Consider the following 26,589-nt stretch of genomic DNA (forward strand, 5'->3'; position numbering starts at 1 on the left):
TCTGTAATATAACACTAGCTCTGCGTGTGGATGGTCACATAGCTTCTTTTAGCCTGGCTGTGCTATGAAAGCCCCAAGTTAAGACAGAAAACCCTTCTTGCTTCTCCATTTTGGCCCTGGCGTGATGACCTCTCTGTTGCACTCCATAGCCCGAGCTGTGCTGAAGTGCCCGGCTGCACCCAGAGCAGCAGCAGAAGGGACAAATTCTTCCCATGCTGACTTCAGCTGGGCTTCGCTGGTGTCCTTGAAGACTTAATTTTGCTCCAATTGTTTTGAGCCAGCCCATATCTTCTGCCAGTTCTGCCTGGTGGCCTCTAATGATCTTGTATGTCAGACAGCAGCATGATTATAGCTTTATTTAACTTACTTTGTCTACATTTGCCTTTCAAGGAGCAACAATGCAGCAATTCTGTAGACTAAATGTGGCCTAAGAAAAGAAATTGTCCTGTTTATCCACAAACAACAGTTTCTTGGGGTGATGCCAATCTCAATAAGACATCCGCGGTGCCGAGAAGCCAATAGTCATAATCACTGATCAGTGTTTTGCTGATGTTTTGGCAAGGTTTTGCATCCAGTGTTGTTGACCCTGTGCTTTTTCTATTATGTGCTGCATCCTTTGGCAGGAGAAGGACCTTCTTGGGGATTAGAATGGTACCTATATTGCAGGAGGTGCCTAAAGCTCTTTGTTTGGCACAGCTTGTCCCTTTTATTCAGGGCTGCGTATCAGGGTTCATCCCTCCCATGCAATTTCAGGCGCAACAGTGTTAATCCTGCCATTTTGCATCTCTGCAACTGGGAACGGCCTCACATTGCTGACATCTGAATTACATTTTTAACAACAATTTCCTTTGTTATATAAAATGAAGCCAAAACAAACACTGGTATTGGAGGCTCACTTTCTGGCTTAATTAACACAGACCTTTAAATGGATGAGGACTATGAATCATTTTTGTGTAGATACTGGTTTTGGATTTTTTACTTGCTTGCTTGTGAAGGATTTTGTTCCTTCCCGCCCCCCCCCCCCCCCCCCCCCGCAACGTAAGTCTATGACTTCTGATGCAGTAGGACAATTTGGAAAAGCTTTCTGGTCCCTCTTACCTAACTGTACCATTATTAGATTATTGGATTCTCTCTTTTCTCCCTTCCCCTAAAAATTCACACTAAAAGGGTGAAATTGCAGTGTATTGAATTGCCTGATATTGCACTTATTCTTTATTGCAGTATCTTCTGGATTTTAATAGCAACAGGCCTTGAAACTATTTTGGTGTTACCAAAGGCATTTAATATCTGTGAACATAGGGAAGGTATTTTCTGGCACTCCGCAATGACACCGAAGCCCCAAAGAATTACACTCAGCAGCCCTGAATTTCAAAGCCTGACATCACTGCGAGCAAGGAATACAAATCCATCAACAGTAGCAGGATTTTAATTGCTTTTGAATGATTCTATAGAAATCTAAAATTGCTTTGTGGGATGAAAAAAAAAATCCTCACTTTTATCTGTGAAGAGGTTTTAATTCTGGCGAATAAAATAAGTGGCTGCTGTAATAATACAAGATTTTTTCCCACTGACTGTGTAGCTGTTCCTTCAGCCCCTGCCTGCTGGGATTTTATCCTTGAGCAGTGAGACATCAGAGTTCATCAGATATTATACGTGGCAATTGCCAAACCAGGAGAGGCTCTTTGGTGACTGGAAGATTTGTGCTTCTGTTGCGTTAGCTGTTAAAAAATGAGACCACCTGCTTTCTTCTGCAATGTGACCTTCTCTAGCTGGTCATATGCTGTGTTTTCTCTGTGATCAGATCTGATTTTAAGGGTAATCAAATGACCAACATTGCTTGAAAACCCAGTAGTACCTTGACTCTTGCTTTACAGTTTTCTTGTCTTTTTTTTTTTTTCTTCTTTCCTCTCCCTTTTTATGAAAGGAACAAAAACCTCTGCAGACGTTTCTACATCTGGCTTAGCTTCTGGTTAAATGCATCCTCAGGGAGTGCTGGAAAATATTACTTCTCCTGTTTAGAAGAGAAGTAAACGAGTCATATTTTCCAAAATAGTTTTCAAGGAAAGGAATATCAGAAGTTGTTTGTATTTTCCTGTTTAATAGATCTGGTGAACACTTACAAATGATCAGCATCACAAGAGAAGCGCTACCAGAATGTGAATATTTCTATCATCTTGGCAAATGCCTTTACGGCTGGCACGAGCCAAGGAAGAGTACGTGGCTGAGCCTGCCCAGGTCCCTTCCCTGTCCCAGCCCTCTGTTGTGGGGGGGTCACTTGGCTCTTGGGCTGATGTGGGGATGGAGTCAGCATCCTCCTGGTGTGAAGGGTGGTAGAGAGCAGCATGTCCCCTGCCCTTGCAGGTTTGCAGGCAGAGCAGAAAGCTTTCCCCGTTGTTCACCCCCTGGGTGGACTGTAAGAGGGATCACATTGACCTTTGGGGGTCTGGGGCTGTCAGATCTCTGCGGGTGCAGTGGAAGGACTCTCCTTGGTTTCAGGGGGAACCAGATCTCACCTCTCATCTTACCTCAGCATTTCTGTTTGTGAATCAGCTGGACCTAAAATATTGAGGATGCCCAAGGCAGGAATCACAGAAAAGAGATTCAGGGCTCCTAAACTGGAGACCACAGTGGAGATGGGGAGCCTGTCCCATCTTCTGCCTCTCCACGTGGCTCCTCGATGGACAAAACCTTTCTGAAACCTGAAAAAACCTCAGGCCAGGGCATGAAAAAGTCCCCGTATCCCCCATCTCTACCCAAACCAACATTACTGATGTGGCTAAACCTTTCCAAGGCTCTCAAGGACATTACCAGGCATCTCTCAAGTGGAGCCATAATAGCATTTAATACTGGTCAGTAACAACGTTTATTTAACCAGGTATTAAAATTATTGTTGAGCTTGTTTTAGGGAGGAAAAAAAAAGGCAATATAAAATTTTATATTTCAGTTAGCATTAAACTTGCAAAAAGATGGCTGGTTGCAGCATCTGAAATTCTCCACTGGTAGTATTTTTCCTCTCATTTCAAGCATGTTGATACTAACATGTATTAAAGTAGAGAAACCCTTCCTATTGAAGGCTTTAAAATATTTTTAATTATTTCCAGAAATAAGCCTAGCCATTGTATTTTTGAAGGACAATTATTTTATCCTTTCTTGCATAGCTACACATTTAAAAATATACTTTAAAATAATTAACTTTAGATGGTTTTTCTTCAAATTGACCATAACATACTGGACAAATCTCTTCAGGATTAATTTTCCACCTAGCTGAAGAAATTAGCTATTGCTTTCTCCCTCCCACCTCGAATCCATGCTAGAATGGTTACCTGGATACCCTGCCTGTAAAGGATGTATGTGCTGAAGCAATTTAAATAGCCTGATTTGTCATCTAACTGCAGACATCATTATCAAAGCATTATTTGGCTGGAACATTGTAGGCTGAACATGGGTAACTCCTCTGTGTTAGGAGAGATTTAATTTAACCACCTTGTGACCAAATATTGCCTGTCTCGAGTGTGGAGCCGCAGCGGGTCTAGTGTGAGGAATAGGAGCTGTATCTGGGTAGGACGTTATTTTCCTGTGGTGCATAGCTAGTGGAAATGTATTCTGCATCAGGTTGAAAACAGGCTCTTTCAAATATGTTGCTTCAGAATCTACTGATTCATTTATTTTGGGGCAAGGAGATAATTTTCCTATGATGGGGAAGAGGGAAAGGAGGGAAAAACAAGCCTGGTTTTTGCTTTTTTTCTGTGTAACTTTTCTCCTTGTCGCAGTCCCAGTTTCAATTTCTTCCTCTGGTTACCATCTCTGTTTTTTAAATGGCAATTCCATCAGGATGGAAAGACCCTTATAAACAGTTTTTTAAAAACAAGCTGGTGACATTACAATATGACTTAAAATAAATTTTACTGCATGTGATCGTGTGTAAAGCAGAAAATAGCGGCTGCCTCTGATAAATCCTGCATGTCAGAAGGCAGAAATAGTTGTTTCCCTGGAGTCCAGCTGTTGAGTGTGGTCAGGGAGGTAGTCTGTGCATAACAGTAAGGAACACGTGAAAACAAATCTGAGCTGTACTAAGAGGATTCTGTTAGTTTTCAGATCGCTTTTTCGTTCTGGATTGAACCTAACACACCATTTTAAGGCTTTAACCAAAATCAAGGGGGGTTTATTATTGATAACAATACGATTTGGAAAACTCAGCCTGAGTCTGGAGATTTGTCAGGTAGGTTCAATAGAATCACATCCTCCCATCTAAGCTAATTCTGCAGCTGCAGCTGAATTGCAGGAGCACCACAGTTGCATAGGTGCCAATTACATATTCCTGAACATCCTTCTTGGCAAATCAACTTCCAAATCATGTTCAGGAATCATAGTCTTAAATGAAGCAGGGCTGCAAAATATTGTGCTCATCTATGGTGCAAGTCCTCTTCCTTTAGTTGTAATTGATGTTACAAAATATTTTATGGCTTCTGTCATTAGTATTCCCAATTGGCTCAATCTACAATTTATTTCATGCTGTAAAAATGCTAAGAATTTTTTACTGATTAGCAGCAACAGTAGGGCACATTTCTAGATCTATCAACAGGGTATTTTTGGGTTGGAAAGGAGTCTTTTGTCTTTGAATTAAAATGTGTCTAGACAGTCTTTTTTTGTTACAAATCTAGCAAAATAAAGATACTTTTGAGGTAGTAATTAAATTCTTTTGGTGACATACAGTCTACTCTGCAGAAGGCTTCAGTATAATGAATATATTTATTTCCAGGAAATCTACAGTATTTTCCTTGCCATTTGTAGGATTCAGCGTATAAATAATGCAGGCCATGCTGTGCTGCTTTTCAGTTCATCCCAGGAAATTATGCCATTAAAAATGCCACGGTTCTATCAGGCACACAGAAACACAGCAGGTAAAGAGAATATTCATGTGATGAATGGTGACAAGAAGCAGCATCAGATAATACGTAACCCTGCAAAGCACACCTCAGATGATGAAATTGTTTGCAGTAATTACAGTGTGGAATAAGACTGTTGTTTAACATCATGGCAGTCAAACTATGATCCATCAAAGTGGGCTCTGAATTTGTAACCCACAGTTAGGATTTGGTGGTGCCAAATAAAGTGAAGTGAAATGAAGAGCTCCGGAGAATCCCCTGCCACCCCAAATTCGCAGTCGATAAGTGTAACAAAAATGAAACTTCGTGTGAGCAGTTTTGGAAGTAAAAGGTCCCTGTAACTTCCCACAGACTTGCTTTTGTATGTGAGCACATTTTGCTATTTGAAATCTGCGATTCAGATGTTAAAATATCTCCTCTGCAAAAACAGCAATCACTTTTGCGGTGTTCAGACAGCAAAAAATTATCCGGTGTCTGAACTCACAGTCGTGTCCCTTTGCTCAGTAAGGTAAGACTGTTCTGTATGTTTAAGATGGAAAATTTACCATTTACTATTCGTAGGCATTACTTATGCACAAGCAGAGCTTTAGTACGTGTTGCAAATGAAAATTAAGTACATGATGTGCGTGGAAGGAGTTTTTCTAACTATTTATGGGCTGATCACATTTTGAGCTAGAACTCACTTGGTTATTTTTAGTTGATTACCATTACAGTAGTAGTTATGTTTATAAAAAAGCAAGAAAACTCTCCTGCAGTTCACAGACCTTTCTTGCTGGGTCTTTGCCTTTCTTGCAGAGTTGCAGTTCAGAGAGACTTGCAACTCCCCCAAAGCAGCTTTGTGTGTCTTTGTGCCTTTCCTTCCAGCCTCCCAGCTGCATGCAGAGCACTCGAGTGGGTTTTGCCAACTTGGAGCCACCTGCTCTGGTTTGGAAGTGGACCATGTCTGCTCTTTGGCAACCCAGGTTAGGGTTTCCCATCCCTCAAAGGCGGTACCCACGTGGAGTGCATGTGTTTGCCTGGTAAGCTTGGAAGAGATTAGTTTTCGGAGTTAGAGTTAGGTGTAATGGGTACAAAGGGACTTTGTGCAGGACCGAATTCAGCTGAGCATGAGGCTCGTGTGTGAAAAGTTTTTGCTGGATCTCTCAGAATAGTTCAAAAAGCCAAAAAATCTCACAGTCTTTGAAGAAAAAGCCTCAATCCAATTTCTTGTCTTTATTTTCATGATAGAAGTCAACAATTTCTGGCATTTGCTCTTTGGTATGCCTTTGGAAAGAAGTTCCAATAACTTTAAAGGTGCAGATGTAAAACATAGCTACAGCACATCATTAGCATGAGTGACTATTCCTTCTTTCTAATAAAAAAGTAATGGAAAACTATTAAAACTCATGAAATAATAAGGCAAAAGCATATGATTTAATATGGTCGTCTATCTGGAAATGCACATCGTGCATAAATAATCAGATGTATCAGCAGGGAATCTGCAGCCATCTAACAAGTAAGTTGTTTTGCAATTGCCATCTGACCTGTAGATAAGTGGAAACAATGTCTTCATTAAACTTAGAAAACTGAATATTAATCATTAGCAAAACCAGACTGCAAGATGCAAGGGAAGTCTTGCTATGTCCCCAGGAGCTGTGTGCATGTACCTAATGGCAGGATTTAACTATTAAGGTCATATCAAAAATAGATCTGCTATTTGGCAACAGTGCTTACTGGCCAGCTACAAGGGCAATCTGATTTAGGATGTCGTTTAAAGACTTATTGTATGTTGGCGGAGGGAAAGGTGTATCTGGAAATACTTCCTAAAAGACTTGACTTCACAGGCGGTATCAAATAAAGAGTCTTTAGTGGGGATGAACTGGGTTTTTAGCGAGGATGAATGTTGTACTGAATGCACTTTCTTAGAGACTGACTCGCTCCATCGCTCCCCCATCCTTTCCAGCAAGCTATGAAGCAACTTGTACTAGTGCAGAGCTTTTTCCAGCCCTGCCTGAGACAGCTTTAGCCAGGTCTACTCTGTACAGGTTTTTCCAGTGCCTTCCAATAACACTGAGCCAGGAGGCTTACCTGCCAGGTGTGGCTTGTTCTCTTTTCCTCTTTTTTTCTCCTCTGGGTACAAAAGATTAAGAATGAGGACTTTACGGAAGGGGGTTTTGTTTGGTTTTTGATGTTTACACTGCTCTGTCCTCTGCTCCCTGTTAGCAGAGCTGGAACAGAGCTGGGAGGCGGAAGCGGGAGGTGGCGATACCCCCAGGTCCCTGAGGCATCACCACCTCACGCTCTCGGACTGTGCAGTAGTTATGTAGGTGAGATCCCTAATTTAAGGAATGCGATTGATGTGATGGCGTTGCAGCAGTGTATGCAATGCTGGAAATCAAAAGGTGAAGCTGGTATTTTAAAAGGTGTGACTAAAAAGATCTATATATGTGTAGAAAATAGAATGGCAAATTTAATCCTGCTTAGCATCTTTGGGTCATTTTGCAGGTATTCCTGCAGGCAAGCAATGAACCCACTATTTTGTTTCATTTGTTTTCCTCTTCTACCTGTTCCAACCAATAAGCTGACTGAGTCAGAAAGTAGTCTGCCTGTCTGTAACTAAGCCTGTAATACTTTCTTGACGTTCATATTGCTGTTGAGCACTTGTGTCAATACAATCATTGCCTGTGAGCTGCATGGAAAACAGTGGATGGGGGAAGGGGCTGGGGGGGGGGCGGGGAGGGAGGGGGTGCAGAAAGCAACCAACAAACAAAACAGGTTTCATCTTATCAATATTTGTGATAAAATGAAGATCTTCGCTCAGCTTTGTTGGACTTTACTCAGACATTTGATCATAGCAGCCTACTGGTGATTGCTAAGGAGGGAACTCGAAGGACCAGTAATAAAACACAAGATGTCTTGTGTGTTCTTTTTCATCCAACATCTTAGTTCTGAAAGTGTGAGGCAGACAATGTGCTTGGACAGAGCTGGAATTCCAGTGTTAATTTACGACTCTTCTACTCTTGATACTAGCAAGATCTGTGGAAGATGTCATGGGCATATTCAAACTAAACACTAAAAACAGAGGTCATGTCTCCTGTCCCCCACATACAGGTGTGGACAAGAACGGGGTGTTTGCTGGCACAGACGGCTTGTCTAGTTATTCATGTTAATCAGCATCTGCTCCGCGCTCCGCTGAAGTCACTGGGAGGCTTTTCCCATGACTTTGCTGGCCTTCACATTCAAGTGTGGGCACATTGGGTCCCAGTCTGTGAACTGGTTCTGCCCTTCCTGATCCAGTTCACCTTGAACGCAGTGGGAGACCTTTCACTGAGTCAAAGGAAAGTTGGATGAGACCCAGAAACAAACAGTAAATGCTAAAGGAATGAGATGGTGAAGTCAAATGATTAAACCATGCAATCGCTTTGCTTATACTTATCCTCACAGTTCATATTAAAAGGTAGGAAAACTGAAACACAAGCATCCTTGGCTTTAGGAAAAACATAGGCCTTTCTTTGAAACCAGACTCTCACAAAACTCCCGTGGGCTAAGCACACATGTATCTATTGTGCTGTACGGTAGATAAGCTTCATATTTTGTAGACATTTAAATGCAGTTAAAAATTCAAGGAGAGGTAACCAGACATGCACTGTTAGAGAAAAGCAGCTGCATGTCATAAATCAGCTCCATAAAAAAAATAATTTGGCAACAATGTCATTTCACTAAAGGTTTTACTGCACATCTTTTGCACATTTTTCCTCTCTTCTTTTGTCCTCTACTCTCGTCTCTTTTTTTTCTTGTGCTGTTTTTTTGAAGCTCTGCTTTTATTATCAGCCCTCTCACGCTTTGTTGTAATCTCCCCTTATCTTACCAAGCAACCTCAACATAGGCAGGCTTTTAAGTTTAAATTAGCCAAAACTAATTCCTGTTTTGTGAAGAGGAGCCCACTGTTTCACATTGAACACTAACTCAGCTGAATCTTGCTGGTGGAAAGCATTCCCCTCTGTTTGACTAAATGCACACACACAGGCAAAAACACACACATACACACACCCTTCTTTCTCTCCCCCACACATTTGAGTGGATGCGCTTTTATGATCCACCAAGCGTGAATATTTCTCTGCACCTTGAGCATGGGAGTTCACTGAACACATTGCTCTTGATGGGAGATGTCTCTGTAAAACAGTAATTGCCCTGAGCAGCCATGCCAGCGAGAGTTTCTTCCCTTGTAGTGCTGTGGAGCAGCTCCCCTAACACCCTTCTGCTCTTTGGTTTTTCATTTGGGGCATATTTCAGAGATTTCAGTAGGTCTTTTTTTACTTAAGATGGAGTGGGTTAGGCTAATGCTGAGCCCTTCTCTACTGTTCTTTTAAGTGACGCTCCTCAAAGCCTCCAGCTCAGTTTTCTTCCTAAAATGCTGTGTCTCTGACGAGGATTAAAGGCAGAGAGGGATAATGCTGTGTGGAGAGTGGGGACTGCGCTTGCAGCCCCAGCAGCAGGGCTCACATGGAGGCTGCAAGGTTAGAATCCTCCTCTCGGTGGAGATGCAGAAGAAGGAGATGCTAATACGGCTTGATTTTCTCCTGGGAGTAACCGCAGTGACTCCCTGTGGGCTGCGGAGTGTTAACCCACCCTTTATCCAGCCGACTGCAAGCTAAAAGGACGCTGATGTGTAATTCCCAATGTAATTTGTGACTCATGTGGTGCCCTTAATATAAAGCGCAGATTATCAGTGGGGGTTTCCAGTCTGGAAGAGGAGAAGTTTAGAGAGAAAGTAAAGTTTTTTATAGCATTGTAAAGCCGCACAATTAATCCGTGAAATGGCTACAGAAAAGGGCTCCCAACCCAGTGCACTGTTACTCATGCAATAAATGAAAAAGAAAGAAAATGGATAAATAGATAAAAACTGTTGAGAAAGATACAGCGAGTTAATTCAAACTGAGCCAAGGAGTGAAACATGTGGGTTAATACTAAGATGGTCCGTGGATTCTTTTTTCCTGAAAAGTTGGGGCATCCTCTGACCAAGGCTGAGAAGTGCTGTTCCTGAGCACTCACGAGGTTTAGGAGCACCCTGGAGTATTTGTGCTTGTAGATCATCTTGGCAGCCACAGGTCAGAAAGTGACTACCTCAGAAATGCTCACAGTGGCAAAGTGGTGATGTCAGCATGTTCCCAAACAGGTAGCAAATAACCCAGGTGGGACACGTGTCTGTCAGGGGAGATCAGCCTCTGTGGTGTGTTGATCAGCTGCTGGTTTTTGCAGTGGGATGGGGCCAGTGCCTGTGCACAGCTGGGGAATGGCAAGAACAAATGCTGTTTGGTGTTCCTTGCTTAGGCAAAATTCTGATTGGGAAGTAAACACATTAAAAAAAGGAAGTTTACCGACAAACTCCAGAACCAGCTTAGGGCAAAGAGTAAGTTAGACACATTCAGGGAGATCGTGTTTGCTGACAGGAGGAGTAGTAACAAGATAGGAGTAAAAATAAAATAAATTAAAAAAGAGTGAAGCTGCATAGTTCACTTTATTAGAGCCATGAAATACCACAGCATATCAAAGCAATCCCCATTTCTTTTGTAACCACAAAGTAGTCTGAAACAGGCAATTACACCTTCTTTCCAGCTCAGAGAGGCGCGTAACCCTTTGCCACACATTAAGGAATGTTAATAGCAGCGGTAAGGCGAGTTCAGGGGTGCGTGCGCTTTGCTGGGAAATCACACCTCCGAGGAATTAGAAACACTCGGCCCTGGGGAGCGATTATCTCGCAGTAACCACATGCCTGCTGTCCTCAGTGGCATAATTATGGAAGAGTCTCAGGATCTGGGATCGAAACAAGCTTGAAAAGCCAAACTTGCAGTTCTCCTGGTGAATGCCCTCCCGTGACCAGCAGGACTGGGCACCAGCACATCCTCTGTACCCTTATGCAGGGCACTCCCTGGGAGGACTGATGTGTACTGGCTTGAGCTGAGCTCCGCTGGCACTCGGTGGATCTGGGGTTTGCTGGAGGAAATGGCAGAAGATGCTTTGCTGTTCTGGTCCCCTGTTTCTTATTTTATACTGGATGTGGGTACAGTATCCAGACTTAGAGATCCATAACTGGTAAAAACAGCTTACTGCACAAATGAGAATTTCATGCTCTTTTTTTATGTATTGGTCTGCACATGCACACCATGTAGGCTCTGTGCCATTAATGCTTTTGACAGTAATTATCTATCTGCAAAATCTTGGGCACTTAACTCAGTGCAATTCAGTATCCAGTAGCTCTTGAATAGTGAACTGTAAATAGAAAGCCAAAAGTGTTTGACTTCTGCATGGTTAGGTGGGAAGGGAGAAGGAAGCAAGCCATAAGTTTGCGTTGTTACTCCTTTGGGGTCCTTGGGAAAGTGGAGCTCCCCTATACAAATGAAGATGTATGGGTCACCCATGTGACACAAACCAGTGAAATTTCAAAGGATTTTTCACTTTTTTAGCTGGATCCTGAGCATAAGCCACAATAAAATGACAATCTCATTGTATGGGCAATAGAGAGGTGTGATTACATTAGGTTTTATCCCTATTATACAATCTTAAGATCTGCAAACGTGTTATTTGAGAGCAAGAGAGAGGAGAAATTCAAACCCTGAACTACAAACTGAGAGAAGGAGCCTGTTACCAAATGGGCTGAAGGCAGAGTGCAAACACCGTGGTTCTTCTAGTTGTGTCAATATTCAGTTGAAGCGACTTGTGCCACTTGGGCTGGAGAGGAAAACATTGGGCCTGCATTGCTCATACATAGTGTCTGTGGCCTTCCAGCCCATTCCTGTGCTTGCACAGCTCAAACTTTGCTGAACACGAGAGCTCATAGAAGTTGTCTGAGCTTTTCTAAATCCATTCGTATTTCCCTGTGCAGGGCAGGAGACACATTGAAAGCCAATATTTGAGTCTTATTTCTGGTTAGCCTGGCAATATAAGTAAGAAAAGTAAATATTTTTTTTTTGTTTAGAGCTGCAGTGCTTTGCGTGGTGCAGTTATTGGGGTACAAGGAGTCCTGAGCACATCTAGGAGGTGCAAACCTCAGAGTCAACCTGAAAGGTGACATCTGGGTTTGGTGACACCAAAGCCCATGGGCAAACTGACTTGTACTTTTGGCAGAATTACACATTTTTTCCCAAAGTGGTTGCTGTCGAGGGTGGAAGAAGAAAAAAAAAACAACTGCAAGTCTGGAAGTGGACGGGGTGAGTGGCCAGAGCTGCTGTGGGGATCTGGTGCTTATCACTGGCTTGTTCTTGCCAAGTGCTGAGCACAAAAGAGCTCCAAGGAAGTATTAAGTCTCTGCTTGACTGTCAAGGACACACATAGTTCACTGGCTATATGTGTGCCCAAAGTTAAGCATGTGCTTAATGAGGCTAGAGTGCTTCGCTTAGGGCAGAGCTGAACCCTTAATAGCTCCATGTTTTGCAGCTTTTGCTGAAAAACGGGGCTAATATTTTCCTGCTTCCTGGGAGATTTTTGAGGACAGGCTTACTAGTGTGCATGGTTCTTGTAATGATGGCAAGGAAACTCATGAATAAAAAGGAAGAAGTGATGTATCAATATATCAGATTCACAGTAATTACTGTTTCCAACCTATTTTGAACCGGAGCCTATTGTGAACCCTAGAATTTCAATAGCACATACATCACGTACAGTGAAAAGAAAAAATCCAACAAGCTGGAAGAAATTTGAGCCCTGCTAGGCTTCTAATATGTTTAATGTTATTGTTCCGTTAAATCCCTACCCTTAATGACCCCAGACATATTAAATAACATTCTCAGGGCTGAAGAAATGCTTCAGACTTCTAATTTTACACATACTTTTCCTCTCATGCTCTCAGAGCTCTATATATTGAAAAACCGCTGTAGAAAATACTCTGCAGCCTTTTTCCCGAAGAAGGGCTGAAGGTACCTGGGCTCACATGGAGCTCTGTTTGCACTGCCTGTTTTTCAAAAAATAGTGTTTGCAGCTGTATCATTTTTCATGTTTGCAATTTATGGCTAGCAGACAATGTACAACAGAGCCTCAAAGGGATAAATCAAGGGGAAAGATGACAGATATCACGGGCTTGGCATGGCAAAAATGCTTACACCATTTAAGAGCACAAAGGAATCCAAGCAATACACAGGGGCAGAAAATATTGATAGTGATACAATTTCTTAATGAAGATACCGTAAAGAAAGGCACAAAATATCATTGTAGCACCTCATTAATGTTGTCTCCTGCTTATTTAATTGCTGTGAGGCTTTTTTCTCCCTGCTGTGGCACAGCATTGACCATGTTAACATTGGCACTGGGAACTTTTTTGTTGTGCTGTCAAGTACTTAATCTTTCAATTCCTGTATGTCAGGTCAGGTTTCTATCTCAGAGATGAACCAAACCTTATTTCTGAGTTAAGAATTTTTTTATCTGCCAAGTAAATTAGTGACAGGAGCTTCCCAGAGTTTGCCTTTCTCTTCATACTGTGACTCATTTGTTTTTCTGTACAAGCCCTGCTTTTTTCTGGATGATAGAAAAACATAGCTAGCCAACAGGCACTGCCATTTAGCCACCACAGCATCAGTGCTCATCTATTCTCTGTCCAACATCCCACCAGCATCCCAAAAGAGGGAGATGAAGATTAATTTGCAGGAAGACCCACACCTCTGCACACTTGCAATTTCTGCATGCGTGTGCCACCTTTTGTGCAATCACCACAGCAGTATGGGTTATATAGCTCCCACTGAGCAGCCTGCGCAGAGGGTAGGCTTCTTTCAATCAAGGTATGAAGACCTGAGCTTCTAATTTTGGGAATACACACTTCAATCCCCGCTACTGGCCAGAAAGCAGCCATGCGTGTCATTACAACAGAAGCAGCCCTGTACACAGCTCACAAAAGCGGTCGTGAAAAGCATATTTATTTCACTTGCCCCAGCATTCAGTGGTGCTGCTCTTCAGTAACAACTGAGATCTGCCACTATTCCATAATGTTGGAAAACCTCATCTTACCTCAAGTATTTTAAACTTGCATGCTTTCTAACGCTGTGCCTGCCTCTTAAATTTGAGATGTTTGCGGGGTGCAGGGGAAATACAGGCATATATTTAAAGAATGATCGTACTTGTCTGGTCATAACATGTTCAGTACCACAGCAGGCAGCGTTAGATGTTGTGTGTGTTGGATTATACATCAGGTGCAGCTGTGTACAGCCATCCAGAGTTGGGTAGCTCTGGAGCTCACCCCTCTGGTTTTGTATAGCTTACCTGCTTTGGAACAGCATTGCGTTTTGCTTTCTTTTCAGCCATCTTCTAAACAATAACAACAACAACGTAACAATAATAATAATAACAGCAATGATAATAATAAAAACAACAGTAACAATAATAACAATAATAAAAAACAACCTGTGAATCTGAGATCTGACCAGGCTGGGAGTGCAGCCCCCAGCACAGGGACCCTCTCTCTTTAGCCACGTTCCCTGCGAGCAGGAAGAGGACCGCTGCCTGTCACCCAAAAAGTGCAAGTGGGCAAAGCATCCTGACAAATGTGCTTACGCTGATATTTTTTTTCCACTTGCTTTTCCCATGGTGACAGGCAGCTACTTACTGGGCAGAGCTGGAAGTAATATTCTGAATTGCTGAAGGAAATTTTCCCAGTTGATCAAACTTGTTTGTGTTCTGTGCTGATCAAAGATTCTCTTCTTCTCTTATGTATCTGAAAGCACAAAAGAATGAATGAAAAAAAAAAAGATATTCTTATTTGCTGGTAGACAATGAAATGATGATTGGTGAGATTATGCCTTGACTTTACTGTCAGCACAATGTCAGTGAAGGCAACAGTACAGGGAGGGTACATTTTGAGATAGATACCAAATCCAGATTACTAGAAGGAACTTTTGAAGAGGAAAATGTCTGGTTAATTATTATTTTTATATTTTAGTGGAAAATGAAGTGAGTCTTTCATATTCTCGGGTCATATTACTTACCCTGATTATTCATCCCTTCATATCACATCTGCTTGTGTAGTCAGGAGGGGTAACTCCTGTTTTGCTCAGGTGAAAATCTGCTTTATCTATGTATGTATGTATCTGTCTATATGTCTGTCGATCTATCTATCTATCTATCAATCTATATCTCGTACATGGAACAGCACTGGTGCTGGGGAGCAGGGCACTCCGTTTTGCACAAGTTTTTCACAAACACGCTGATCTACGTAGAGGAATCAGAGGTTGCTTCATTGTCTTCTAGAAACAGTGCTAGTTTTAATGGGAAGGCCTAAAGCAGGCTTTCAAGGCTTTGGGTGTGTTGGGTTTTTAATGAAATAAAAATCAATTAATTGTGCTTGGTAAAGAAGGGGCCTCTGCGCTGAGGGATCTGCAATCTAAAGGCGTTAAGGCTTAATTCCCAGGTCTTGCCTTGGGAATGCTCTTTTCAGGAATGGGAGCCAGTTCTGGCACATCTAACACACGTATTCCTTCCTTAGCAAGGCACTCAGGTTAGCTGCAGCAAGTTGTACTGTGATGGTTTTGCCTTGATCATGGAGCAAGGGGGAAAAGCAAGACTGGAAATTAGCAGAAGAGAAAGGACAAGGAGGAGCAGGCTGTAGCCATGGGATTGTGAAAGGACATTTTGAAGATCACGTTATAGCGACGTCTGTCAAGAATGGTTTAGGTCTAGCTGATCTCGCCCTGGGGCCAGGGGATGGCTTAGGTGACCTCCTGAGCCTTTTTTTCTTTGACTCTGCAACTGGAAATGGAAAGAAAACCCACTTTTAATATACTGTTGCCCTGTGGATTTTCTCCCCCTCTTCCAACCACCATCCTTCTGTGCCAGGTAACAAGATATTTATATATACAAATGCTCTTTGGGAAGCTTATTGTGATTCTCTGCATCAGAAGTTTATGATTTATATTAAGCTAGCTGGTCCTTGAGCATGTGCTGTTGTCAAGCTCTCTTCATCTGCTCGGGAGAAAAGCACTCCGGGGCTGGCATGCAATAGCATGATCTCGGTATTTATCCTTTTGGCAGTTTGCTAATTATTCCTATTTCTATCACACCCCTGTGCGAATTTCTGTCTTTCTGCCACAGTAAATATTCTCTCATTTTTTCTAGCTGCAGAACTGCTACTTAAACGGGAGAAGCCTGAATATCCTGCAGAGGCCCATATTGTTATTTGGATGATAGTGATGAAATGGGCCAAACATCCTTTCTGTACCACTTAAATTGCATGTCTTTGCATTCCTGGATTGGCTGCTCATTTTCTGGACAGTATTCTGCTCTTGTAAACAGCTCGTATCATTCCTGGGAGTGCTTTTTGTAGCAGAATGCTTCAATAAAGCCAAAGCCATCAGCTGCCAAGACTCCATAAGGAGTCAGAAATAAGCACCAGATATCTTCGCTACTGTAGGTGTAGCTGCATTAGCAATATCATTTGTCTTCCTAAGGACTTCCTAAACCACTAAAATGTATTATAAAATTAAGTGACATTTTTTCCACCTGTTCGAACTGGTGCCAAATACACAGAAAGCCCTCTCGGATGATATGACTTGGTATGCAAAATCTAAGTACCCTCTGAAGGACTGCAGCTGCCTCAGAGACATCATTTTTTTTCCACGGGCTGCCTCCTTCACTTAGAATAATAAGCTTTAGATTATCTCAGGGCACTCTAGATCCCCCTGCTGCACAATCCAATTTGACATAAGTGTTGCAGGGGTGGTGGTGGGGGAAATCTTGCAAGCAGGCACCGGACTTTCAGTCTGAGTTTTCCACTAGTACAAAGAAGAAGATCACAGGCAAGGGTTGGGGAGATTTCATGCCTGGCTCTGTTGGAAGAAAGGCTCTCCAGACCTGATGGAGCATCTGTGTTTCGGTTGCATGCTGGAGCAAGGGGCTGCCTGCAAAGCCCTGCCATGGTGCTTCCAAATGCAAGAAGTCCCCAAGTCCCTCCCAGGCTACAGAGTAATTGAAACAGCACCAAACTACTAAGTGGCAGCCTTTTAGTCTTGTATCAACTATATTTTGTCATTTTGGTAACACTGTGTATTAACTATTGAGCCTGCAAGTGGGCTCCAGGACAGGTATTAAACACCTTAAATACTCCACAGGAAGAGAGGAAAGCTGCTTTCCAAAGGAGAATGGTGACCTATAGCATTGGGTAGACCCAGATAATCTCCAGTTATCTGTTCCAATAGCCAAATTATGCTCTTAGCAATGTTTGTCATGTCCCTGCCAATGCAATTACCATGCCTCGTTGGCCTGTTACATGTCTTTGTGATTTTGCTGCTGCCAAATTTCCCTGGCCGGAGAGGGTCAGGGTCTTTGTCTGCAGAATGGTCTAACCTAAGCAAACCCGCTCCCTGCTGCGGCAAAGCTCGTTGTGATCTGTAATCATCCCTGATCCCTGTGGCTGATTCTCCTGATTATGTGTCAGAACAGCAGTGCAACCTATTTAAAAGGAGCTCTTTTCAAATCAGTGCCACGTCCTTTCATTAGTTAAGGTACGTGGGTTTGACACAAAAGGTGTCTCTGAAATGTCTCTGGACTGCAGCATAGGAAGACAGCATGTGTCTGTCAGGATAACACTTGACTCAGATTGGGCTGTTTGCCCCATTTTCTAGCTTTTTGGCTGCGGTACAGATAATAGGACCCCTCCAGAGCAGAGGAAGTCTGGCACCGAGGCAGGATTCTTTCGAGTAATACACAGCCCTGGTGGGTATTAATCCTGGTAATTGAGGCAGGTGAATGTGAGTGATCCTGGAAACTAAATACACATTTCTATGTTAAAGTTTTAGTTTCTCTAACGGTGTTTTCTGAAATGCCAGAGAGTCTGCAGAGCCTGCAGTCTCACTGTGGTGGTGATGTTCATGAACGACAGGAAAAAAACCCCAAGAGATTACAAATGTTGGGTTTGGGGCATCAAGTAATTGGCCAAAAATATTTACAGAAACATTTAAGAAAAGCTTGAGGCTTTGCAATTATTTCTGCGCACAAATCAGTATGTTGGTTTATCCAAATACCACTGAACACCAAAACAGGTCCCAACCGTAGCTAGAATGGAGCTGACTCACCAGATTTATTCATGACTGTTCATTTATTAGAGTAGCTTTATTGCTTCTATTTGTTGGCATGGCTCACTTTCTAGCCACAAGATCAGATGACAGTTGCATCTCGTCTTGTGTCAACACAAACAAGTCCCTGTCCTGTTTAAAATCATTCCTTACAGCCCATGTTTTCTCTGAGTTACGCCATGGTGGGGAAATTTTCATGGGCTTTGACTTCCTTTAGTTCTTATTTCTCCTCTACTAGTGTTACCATGCTGATTTGGCTTTTTCTCATGCTGTAATTGGTCTGGTGCCACCGTGTAATTTTTAACTGTGTGCAGTATCAACAGACCTCCATCTGTCTCTCCTCCAGAGCTTCCCAGCCTGCTGTTATAAATATCTGCCAAATCCTTCTTCAAAGAGAGGATCACTAGATTCCAACTGTTTGCAAAATAAGAGCTGCCACCAGAAGTCCTCTTCCATCATCTGCAACCTGTGCAGAACCTGTGTCCTGCACGTTGTGAGATGGTGCTGCTGGCACTGAGGAGCTCCAACCACTGCTTTAATTTATTGCCCCTCGGAAGTGTACACTTCTGCAGGGGTTTCAGCATATTGCTCTGTTTGCTCAAATATCTCATTGCGTGTGTCGTGTTATTAGAAAATAACCTTCAATAGCCAGCAGGTAATAAAACCAAAATAACTTGTGGGTTGGGGTTTTTTTTCCCCTTTAAAATGCAATTCTGATTTAAAACATGCTGTGGGATGGATAGGTTCCAGTGTTGATTTATAAGATACTTGACTTGACCTGGAGGTGACTCAGAGTGCATGCCCCTTTCCCAGCCCATCACTTGGAGGTGGAGGGCCAGTTACCACGATCTGAAGCTGGAGTAACTGCTGACTGTGCATCCACGTTGCTGAGAGCAGAGTTTCGCCTTCCGCCTCTTTATACATGTACATCAGAATAGATCATCAGAGGAATTAGCACCAAACCCAGAAATGCATTGATTAGATTGTGCGCACTGAAAAAATAGCAACTTTTTTAACATGGATAAAATAAAATGTGTATAAACACGTTTGAGTAAAGTAGAAAATATAGATTATGATGCAGGAGTCCTTTTAACAATGTTAAAGCCATTCTCATAACAGCCCATTGATTCCGTTGATTCAAACCTGTGTTCGGCTCATGTGGCTTTTTAAATTGTTGCGTACCTTAGGCTATGATCATCACACATATTAGCATTTGCTGGTGGTACAGCAGCTTACTGTGTCAGAGAAATTGCCAGCAAATCTCTTCAGGTGCCGCTGCAGACATCAAATTAACAGTAAATGTATGTTTGAATAAAATCTTGCCAACTGAAGTCAGGTCTGAGGAACCAGATTCCTGTTCTATCTATGGGATATCGGAATAAGTCAGCAGGAAGGATTTTTCAAGGTCATGTTGGGAGAGGGTTTCACATTTGAATCTGCTACACCTTGGTTCTGCAGAACTTTGCAAAGGAACATAAGAACTGTAAAGCAGCTTGGGAGTTTGATGAATACTCCTTCCAGTCTACATTCAAAAGAACCCAATATCTCCAAGAGACAGAAAAGTGGGCACCAAACGCTTGTTTGACATGGGGACTGTGGCTGGAGAGTGGTTGTCTGTGGATAAGTACGAAGCACCTGAAGCACCAAAGGAACTTGGGAGTTTGTTTCATGACGTATAGTCAGGTTCAAGAAATATCGGTATTTCCATTGTCTGGATTGCACTGTAGATATGGTGTCTGAAGGTTTTAGGACAATCAAGTTCATGATTTTCTAGGAGGGTGTGCTACCACTTAATAATACATTATGACAGGAGAGAAATATGTACGAAACAAGCTTAAGCCTGCAGGACAGCTGTACTTACTCCCAAATGAATAATATCCCCAGCCGTTGCCGGGGGTGGCAGGGAGCAACTAGACAAGTGAAATTAGAGAGACCAGACTGTCCCGGCGGTGACGGACTGACTGCCCGGCATGTCAGGCAGGCAGTGCAAGGGAGCAGGGCCAGGGGTAGTGCTGTGCTTGCAAGATTGTGATCTAGCTCTTGTTTAACTCTGATTTTCTGGAGCAAGATTTTCTTGTAAAGGAACAGCCGTGATTTGTTTAAAGTCTTTGGGAGATAAAAAGCAGATGGCATTGATTAGCTAATTAGTAACATTTTTTGCAACTTATCAGCTGTGCTGATATGTGTAAAGTTTGCAAAAGCTTGGGATGAATCTTCCTCTCTTTGATTTGTTGAAGAAATTGACTATTTTAAAGTCTGGAGGGGAGGGAAAGTTATATACAAATGTGTAATTTTCTGCCCAACAGAAATATGTTAATCTTTTAATTTATATTCAGGGCTCATTTCCTCATTTTTGAGGGGAACGTGCACAGCAGGGTTGCAGCTCTCCTGATCCTTGCCTGGATAGCATGGTGTATTGGGTGACATGCCATAGGTTCTGGCTGTCCTGTGTTCCTCTTTGTGGGCATGCTCCCTCCCCTTTTGCGCATTGATTATGGAGACAAAACAAACTATTAATTTTATTTTATGCCAGGCTCACTTTTAGCTTGTCTCCATGTGAACCCTTTGCAACCACAGCAGCACCCTAGCAGGACTCCTGCAAAGTGTTGGCCGCCTTTGTGACCACCACTGTGACAGTGGTCAGTGCTGTTTTGGCCAGAGCATCACTGGGGTGTTGGAGGCCCCTCTGACCTTGAGTTATATTGGACACAAGTCAAATATCGTGATGCTGTCTCTATGATGGCAATTGTTCGTCATGTAGGGCAAGATCGAGTACCTTACGAACATATTCGTATAAACAAGAATGTTGGAGAAAGGATATCAGCTTTTCAAACCCTGCTGGTTGCATAGCAAAGTCTTCGTATAGCCCAAACCCATGAGACTCAGCTGGTTTCTCCAGCAATGGAGATACAGAAGGGCTTGTGGGCAGATACCGGTCCCAGTAGTCATGGTGGTGGGTGGACACAGCTTCAGGCTCCCAGCAAGCCCGCTAATTAGGACTTACCGCAAATTCTCTGGAGGTTTGAGCTCTGCACCAGCACCACCCAAAGCCTTTCATGTGACAAGGTGCTGGTGCAGAAGCTGTACTTTAATTGCCAGTGTGTAGCATGGGTGACGCACGAGCTGTCAGCTGGCCACCTGTGACAGCAGGGAATGAGGAAAAGCTTTGTTTTCCTCTTCTGGGGAAGTGTCCTCCCTTGCAGATGCTCTGAAGAACAACAGCTTTGTAGTGCTTATCTCTCATTTAAGACTTCAAAATAGGACATGATGCAGGTTGAGGTGGGGCCCAGACATCGCACTGTTCAACTGCTTGAGTTGTGCTCCACTCAAAAGCCATCGGGACTGGAAATGGCCTAAAGCCAGACAGAGATTTGCTCCTGTGTTATATTGAGCTTTGTATTTTCCGTGGAGTTCAGTGTTGAAGCTTTAGCCTTTCTATTTCCATCAGAATGACATTTTTTATTGGTTCTTAAACCAAAGAGAAAACAAATTCTGCATCCTCTCAGGAGCACGGTCTTGTTAATGTTCTTTGAAACGTGACATGTGTCGTGGCCGTCAAACTGCAATGATCCCATTTCTTCTGAAGTGAGAAAAACATGTCACTTTTGGCTCTAAGTAATACAAAGGGAGAGTCATATTTTAGATAGGAGCTGCATGGCTGCCAAAGATGAAAGAAAAATGTTATTACTTTTGGAAATTTCATAATTATAGTTAATGATAATTTAATGAAATGACATTGTCTTCACTGCTATCACTAATGAAATGTTTGAGAGTGATAAAACAGATCTTGTTAAATAGAACAAGAGTCTTGAGTGGAATAGCTTTCTGACAGCAGCCTGCATGCACAAGTCTTGAATTCCTATTTTTTGTTACAGTAGTTTAAAAAAGAAGAGAAAATGAAGGCTACATGGCAAATAATGCACATGTAAAGTGTCTAAAGGCCTTCCATTAAGCAAACAATACTGAACTCCTGAATAAGGTGCTGATGGCTGAGTACTGCTCCTTAGAAATGTTAACCCTTCATTAAAACATTCTCCTTGTTTTTCTTTGCAGGCAAACCAGAGAACAAGAAACCCCACCTGATTTTTTTTATTTCTCAGACTATGAAAGACATAATGCAGAAATAGCAGCATTTCATTTGGACAGGCAAGTAAAATGGATTTACATTAAAAAAGTGGAAATATTGTGATAGGTTTCTTCACTTGGCCAGCTCCGTAACTGAATTACTTTTTTAAAAGAGGGAAACGGAACAAAGGTGGGCAAACCCCATGAATAAATGAAATGGCAGGTGATGAAAGGGTAGATTAATAATTAGGAAATACAACCTGCTCTGGGAACAAGAAACTTGGCAATAAGTAATTCTCAAAAAGAAAGAGGCATTATATTGAAGAGATGCTGAGAAATGAATTTCCCCTGTGATCTTGAAGTGCAGGTGGAGAGGACCCATCTCCTGGGGAATATGTTGTGTAAGTGTGACAGGAGCCTGGCTCACCCCAGCAAGCTCCAGGGCACGTGGGCAGCAGTGCGAGGATGCAGAGGGGAACAGTGGAGATGGGCAGGGAGTTCTGGTTTCTCAGCAAAAATCTGGGGCGCTCCCACATCAGGAGCGTATTTAGGCCCCAAGTTGGTGGGAGGGAGAAGGCAGTGGTGGTCCTGCTGTGCGCTGGTTAGCTGAAAACGTCCCCCCGGGCAGAGTAAGTGCAGGGTACTGTGGATACCTGAGACTGGCAAGGGACTGCAGCCCTCTCAGCCTGCCCAGATGAGGAGTGGGAATTAATAATCAGTGACAAATTATTAACAGTATGGTTAGAAACCATGACATTTCACAGGCTGTTAGAACTGAAGCATCTTTTGCACCCCAAAGTGCCAGGAAACATCCTTCCAAAAGCCTGAAGCTTTGGGACCGCACATTTTCTGGGGATACATGTAGTATTGCTGCCTCCTGGTCCGATGGTTAGGAGAAGGGAACCGATCAGGGAATGGTACAGGGTGGATTTGCCGTGAAGAGCCATCTTGCTCAGATCCTTCAAGGATCTCCTATATTTTATTGTTGTTGACCTAGGTGTTGGTCCCTTCTGCTTTATATTTTATATTGCCGTTTTAAGCAGATGATGCTGTAGGAAAAAAAATGAATGGAGTTCCTACAGGGAGGTATGTTACATATCACACACTAAGCAGAAAAAGCAATTACTACCCAGTGTAGTCAATCTTACCAGCAGACAGTGGACATAAAAATCCCACCTATGGGGAGGCTTTGTATGGGGACTTTGCTCTTTTACTGCATCTAATAGCCATACTTTGTATGGAATTTTTAATGATCTAGTAAAGTGGGGGAGTTCTAGGTAGAGACAGGCTCTTCACCCAGCTGTTGCCCATGGGAAAATTTTTAGTCTCAGGGAGATTGCTTAGGTTGGTATAAGGGTATCAAAGCAGAGAGGAGCAGAAGCAAATAAATCAAACAAGTACTTAGGCTGTCAGAAAAAAAATTACTATTAGATGGTGTTTATGGAAGAAAGAGGCTGAAATCCCATTCCTCAAGTCACTTCTTAAAAAACTTGTGAGCTACATGCATGTTTTAACAATCCTGAAGTAGCACAAAGTAAAAAAGTGGTTTCTACTGTTTCTTATTTCTTGAATTCTACATATCTTAATTTTTTCTTGGAACAATTTATCCCCATACTCTTCTGTATTTTATATCTGCTTCATACGATGTAGGCAAGACAGAGCTGATCATATTCGGGACATACTTTGTGATGGACATGAAGGACTATCCAGTTAAAAGTTTCTGGTCTTTTTACTCCTTAAAGACCACAGATAGATGTGCCTTCAGAGCAGGATGAACCTTCCTAAAACCTATCACTATCATTATATTTTAATCCTTTACATAAACTATCTGTTGTCATTCTCTTCCAGGATCCTGGATTTCCGTCGAGTGCCACCGGTTGCAGGTAGACTGGTTAACATGACAAGAGAAATACGAGATGTTACTCGTGACAAAAAGCTGTGGAGAACGTTTTTCATCTCACCAGGTAGTCTTGGAAATAACACTATACTCTTTCTGTCCCGCCAAACACTTACTTAAGGGAACAATGTGTAGATTGCTTAATTGCTCAGATATTTCTAATAGAACTGTCTTCTAGACCTTTGAATAAAAATAAATGTGGAGACACAACCTACAAAGAAGACTTTATTGTTTTGAATTGAGTGCCTTTTCCCCTTGACAAATTATCTGCAGAGACAGGCTTTTATGTTAACAAAAGCAATGTATTCAACAAATGCTTTATGTAGAGCAATTTCGAAAGCAATTTCTTCTGTTGCTCTCAGTTTACCCAAAACCTTATTACTTAGCCCATTAGTTATTTAGACTTTTTTTTTCTACTGCAATGGGATCCGTCACTTCTGTTGGTCTCTCCATTTATTTCTCGGTTTTGACTGGAGGACCAAAACCTAATTTTCTCAGAGTCATGTACTTCAGTTTTTATTACAACAGGAGTTTGAAAAAAATCAAGCAAATAGATGTAACGTATCCTGCTTCCAGCTCAAATTCTCCGCTGGGCAGAGGCCAGAGTAGAAGTGACCTGAATTGTTCCCAGTCCTTGTTCTTGCTTTGAGGGCTGACCCTAGGAACAGATACCACTCACTCTCTATTACTCTTCACTCTTTCACATCTGGTGGCCTCAGCCAAAGATTGAGTTCCACAGGGTGGGAATTTTGCAAACACAGGGTAAAGCCATGCCCTGCTCACCAGAATGTATAGCTGGGATAGGTAAAGATGGGCAAAGGGTGGAAGAAAGTGGTATCATCTATGTTTAGTATCTGGGATGCTGAGATGGAGAAATTAAGGCTCTGATTTAAGGCACAAAAATACCTGCATAACCACGTTCTTAGAGAAATAATATATAGGGAAACGTTCAATCCAAAACATGTAGCTACGTTCCAGTGAGCTTAACTTGTATTATTTCAGCTGCATGCAAATGCGCTTTGCTCAACTCAGGCTGTGACTTGTGTAACAGGCAATCTGGAGCAGAAATCTGCAGAGATCTCTCTCTTGCTCAGTGTGTGATTGGCCAGAAGCTGTGTATCCCAGATCCCCAAAGCCAAGATCCAAAGACTTAATTACAGTTTCTCCTGCTGGAACTGTAATTTGTTGCTGTTAGCTAAAAAACAGAACCCTGTCATTGCCAAGCTTTCTGTCTTAAAATGTTTATCACACTTTCATGATCACCAATGAAGTCATTGTTACAGCTGTTACTTTGAGCTTCATATTTATGTTCAGCTCTGCAGGACACAGTTGAGCAGACACTTATTTATTCCAGTAACTTCACTTGTAAAATACATTACATAATTACAAAAGGTTTCATCCTACCCTGTGTTATGAGTGCTCCAATTCTACATGTACAATCACGGTGACAGTGGTGACAGTGCATGGTGACAGTACATGGCCACAGTGTTCACCAAACCTGATGTGCAGACACTTCTGTATGCTCCAGCTAGGCACTTGTGCCTCAGTCACTTTCTCTCCCCCTTCCTTGTCTGTCTTTCTTGGTCTACTTTTCTTTTTTTTTTTTTTGCTTGAGTTTATGTGGGCAAACAATCACAAAAGACAGCAAAAAAATCTTGTGACTGTTTATGTGCACAAGGTTCTTTGGCTCATTTGAAATATAAACCATTCTATTCCCGTTTTAGCAAGTAAGACACGGATTAGTAGGTTTGCTTGCTTTTTAGCTTCCCAGTTTATGTATCAAGGCTTAGGGGTGAACTTGAGTGATTTCTGAGAATTACCAAACTGTACTCAAGTACCGAGCAGCTTACAGCAGCCACAGCACAGCAATGCAGAGTTAAAGCTGCCGGTTTGGATGAAGATCTTTATCTTGTCATTATGAAATTCTAGACATCCAAGGGATGATCCAAACATAATCCTTTACTCAAATTTATTTAGAGGCCACTGATAAATTCAATTAAAATATTTGATTAACTATGAATCAGGCTTTTCTGGAGAATAAAACGCTTAAGCAATTAATTTTTCTTTCAATTTTACATTTCATAAATCAATATACTTTGCTTAAATCATGTTGGTTACTCGTCAGAGTTCTTCCCTACAAGTCCCCAGTTTAATTAGTCAGATTCTCATTAACATATTCCCAACCTCCGTCTTGTATTTCATACTGACCTTAAAAGGCAGGCATTAATTAATGCTTAATGAAAAAGTAATAAATGTCCTAAATTAAGCATTTAGAAACAAATTCAGAAACCTAGCAGGCAGCTGAAGCAGCAGATTGAGGGCAGAGAAGGGAAAAGAGAAGGGTGCTGAGATGAACCCCGTGGCCTGGGGAGGTGAGGATGGAGAGGGAATGGGAAGCCTGGGGAAGGCTGGAAGAGGCTGACTTGGCCACTCTGGCAGATGAGGTGTGGCAAAGTTGGTTGGTTTTGAGGGAGAACTGGTCACAAACCCAAGAAATTGGGGCATTACACATAGATACTTGCAAGAAGCAGCCTGTGCAGCCACCCTGAGCTATTGAGGCCCCTCTGGGACAGCATTTCAGGTGGCTGTGTCTCTGCATCTCCATCCCCACGGGTGCTCAGAGATAATTAATGGTCATGGGGACATGTGCTGTCTGCTGGCAATGTATCCCTCTCCATGCACCCACATACATCTCTTGAAATGAGTGCTAAAT

General features: G+C 42.4%; 1 protein-coding gene across 1 annotated transcript in view; it reads left to right on the forward strand.

The window, feature by feature from the left end:
* Positions 1 to 26,589, forward strand: part of FAM20C (FAM20C golgi associated secretory pathway kinase) — a 60,800-nt gene that overhangs the window by 24,080 nt on the left and 10,131 nt on the right. Inside the window, exons 4-5 of the mRNA XM_056336268.1 lie at positions 21,968 to 22,060; positions 23,828 to 23,943. Coding sequence (XP_056192243.1) covers positions 21,968 to 22,060; positions 23,828 to 23,943 — 209 coding nt within the window. The remainder of the gene's footprint in view (positions 1 to 21,967; positions 22,061 to 23,827; positions 23,944 to 26,589) is intronic.

The sequence above is a fragment of the Falco biarmicus genome, chromosome 4, assembly GCF_023638135.1.
Source record: "Falco biarmicus isolate bFalBia1 chromosome 4, bFalBia1.pri, whole genome shotgun sequence".
Taxonomy (NCBI): Eukaryota; Metazoa; Chordata; class Aves; order Falconiformes; family Falconidae; genus Falco; species Falco biarmicus.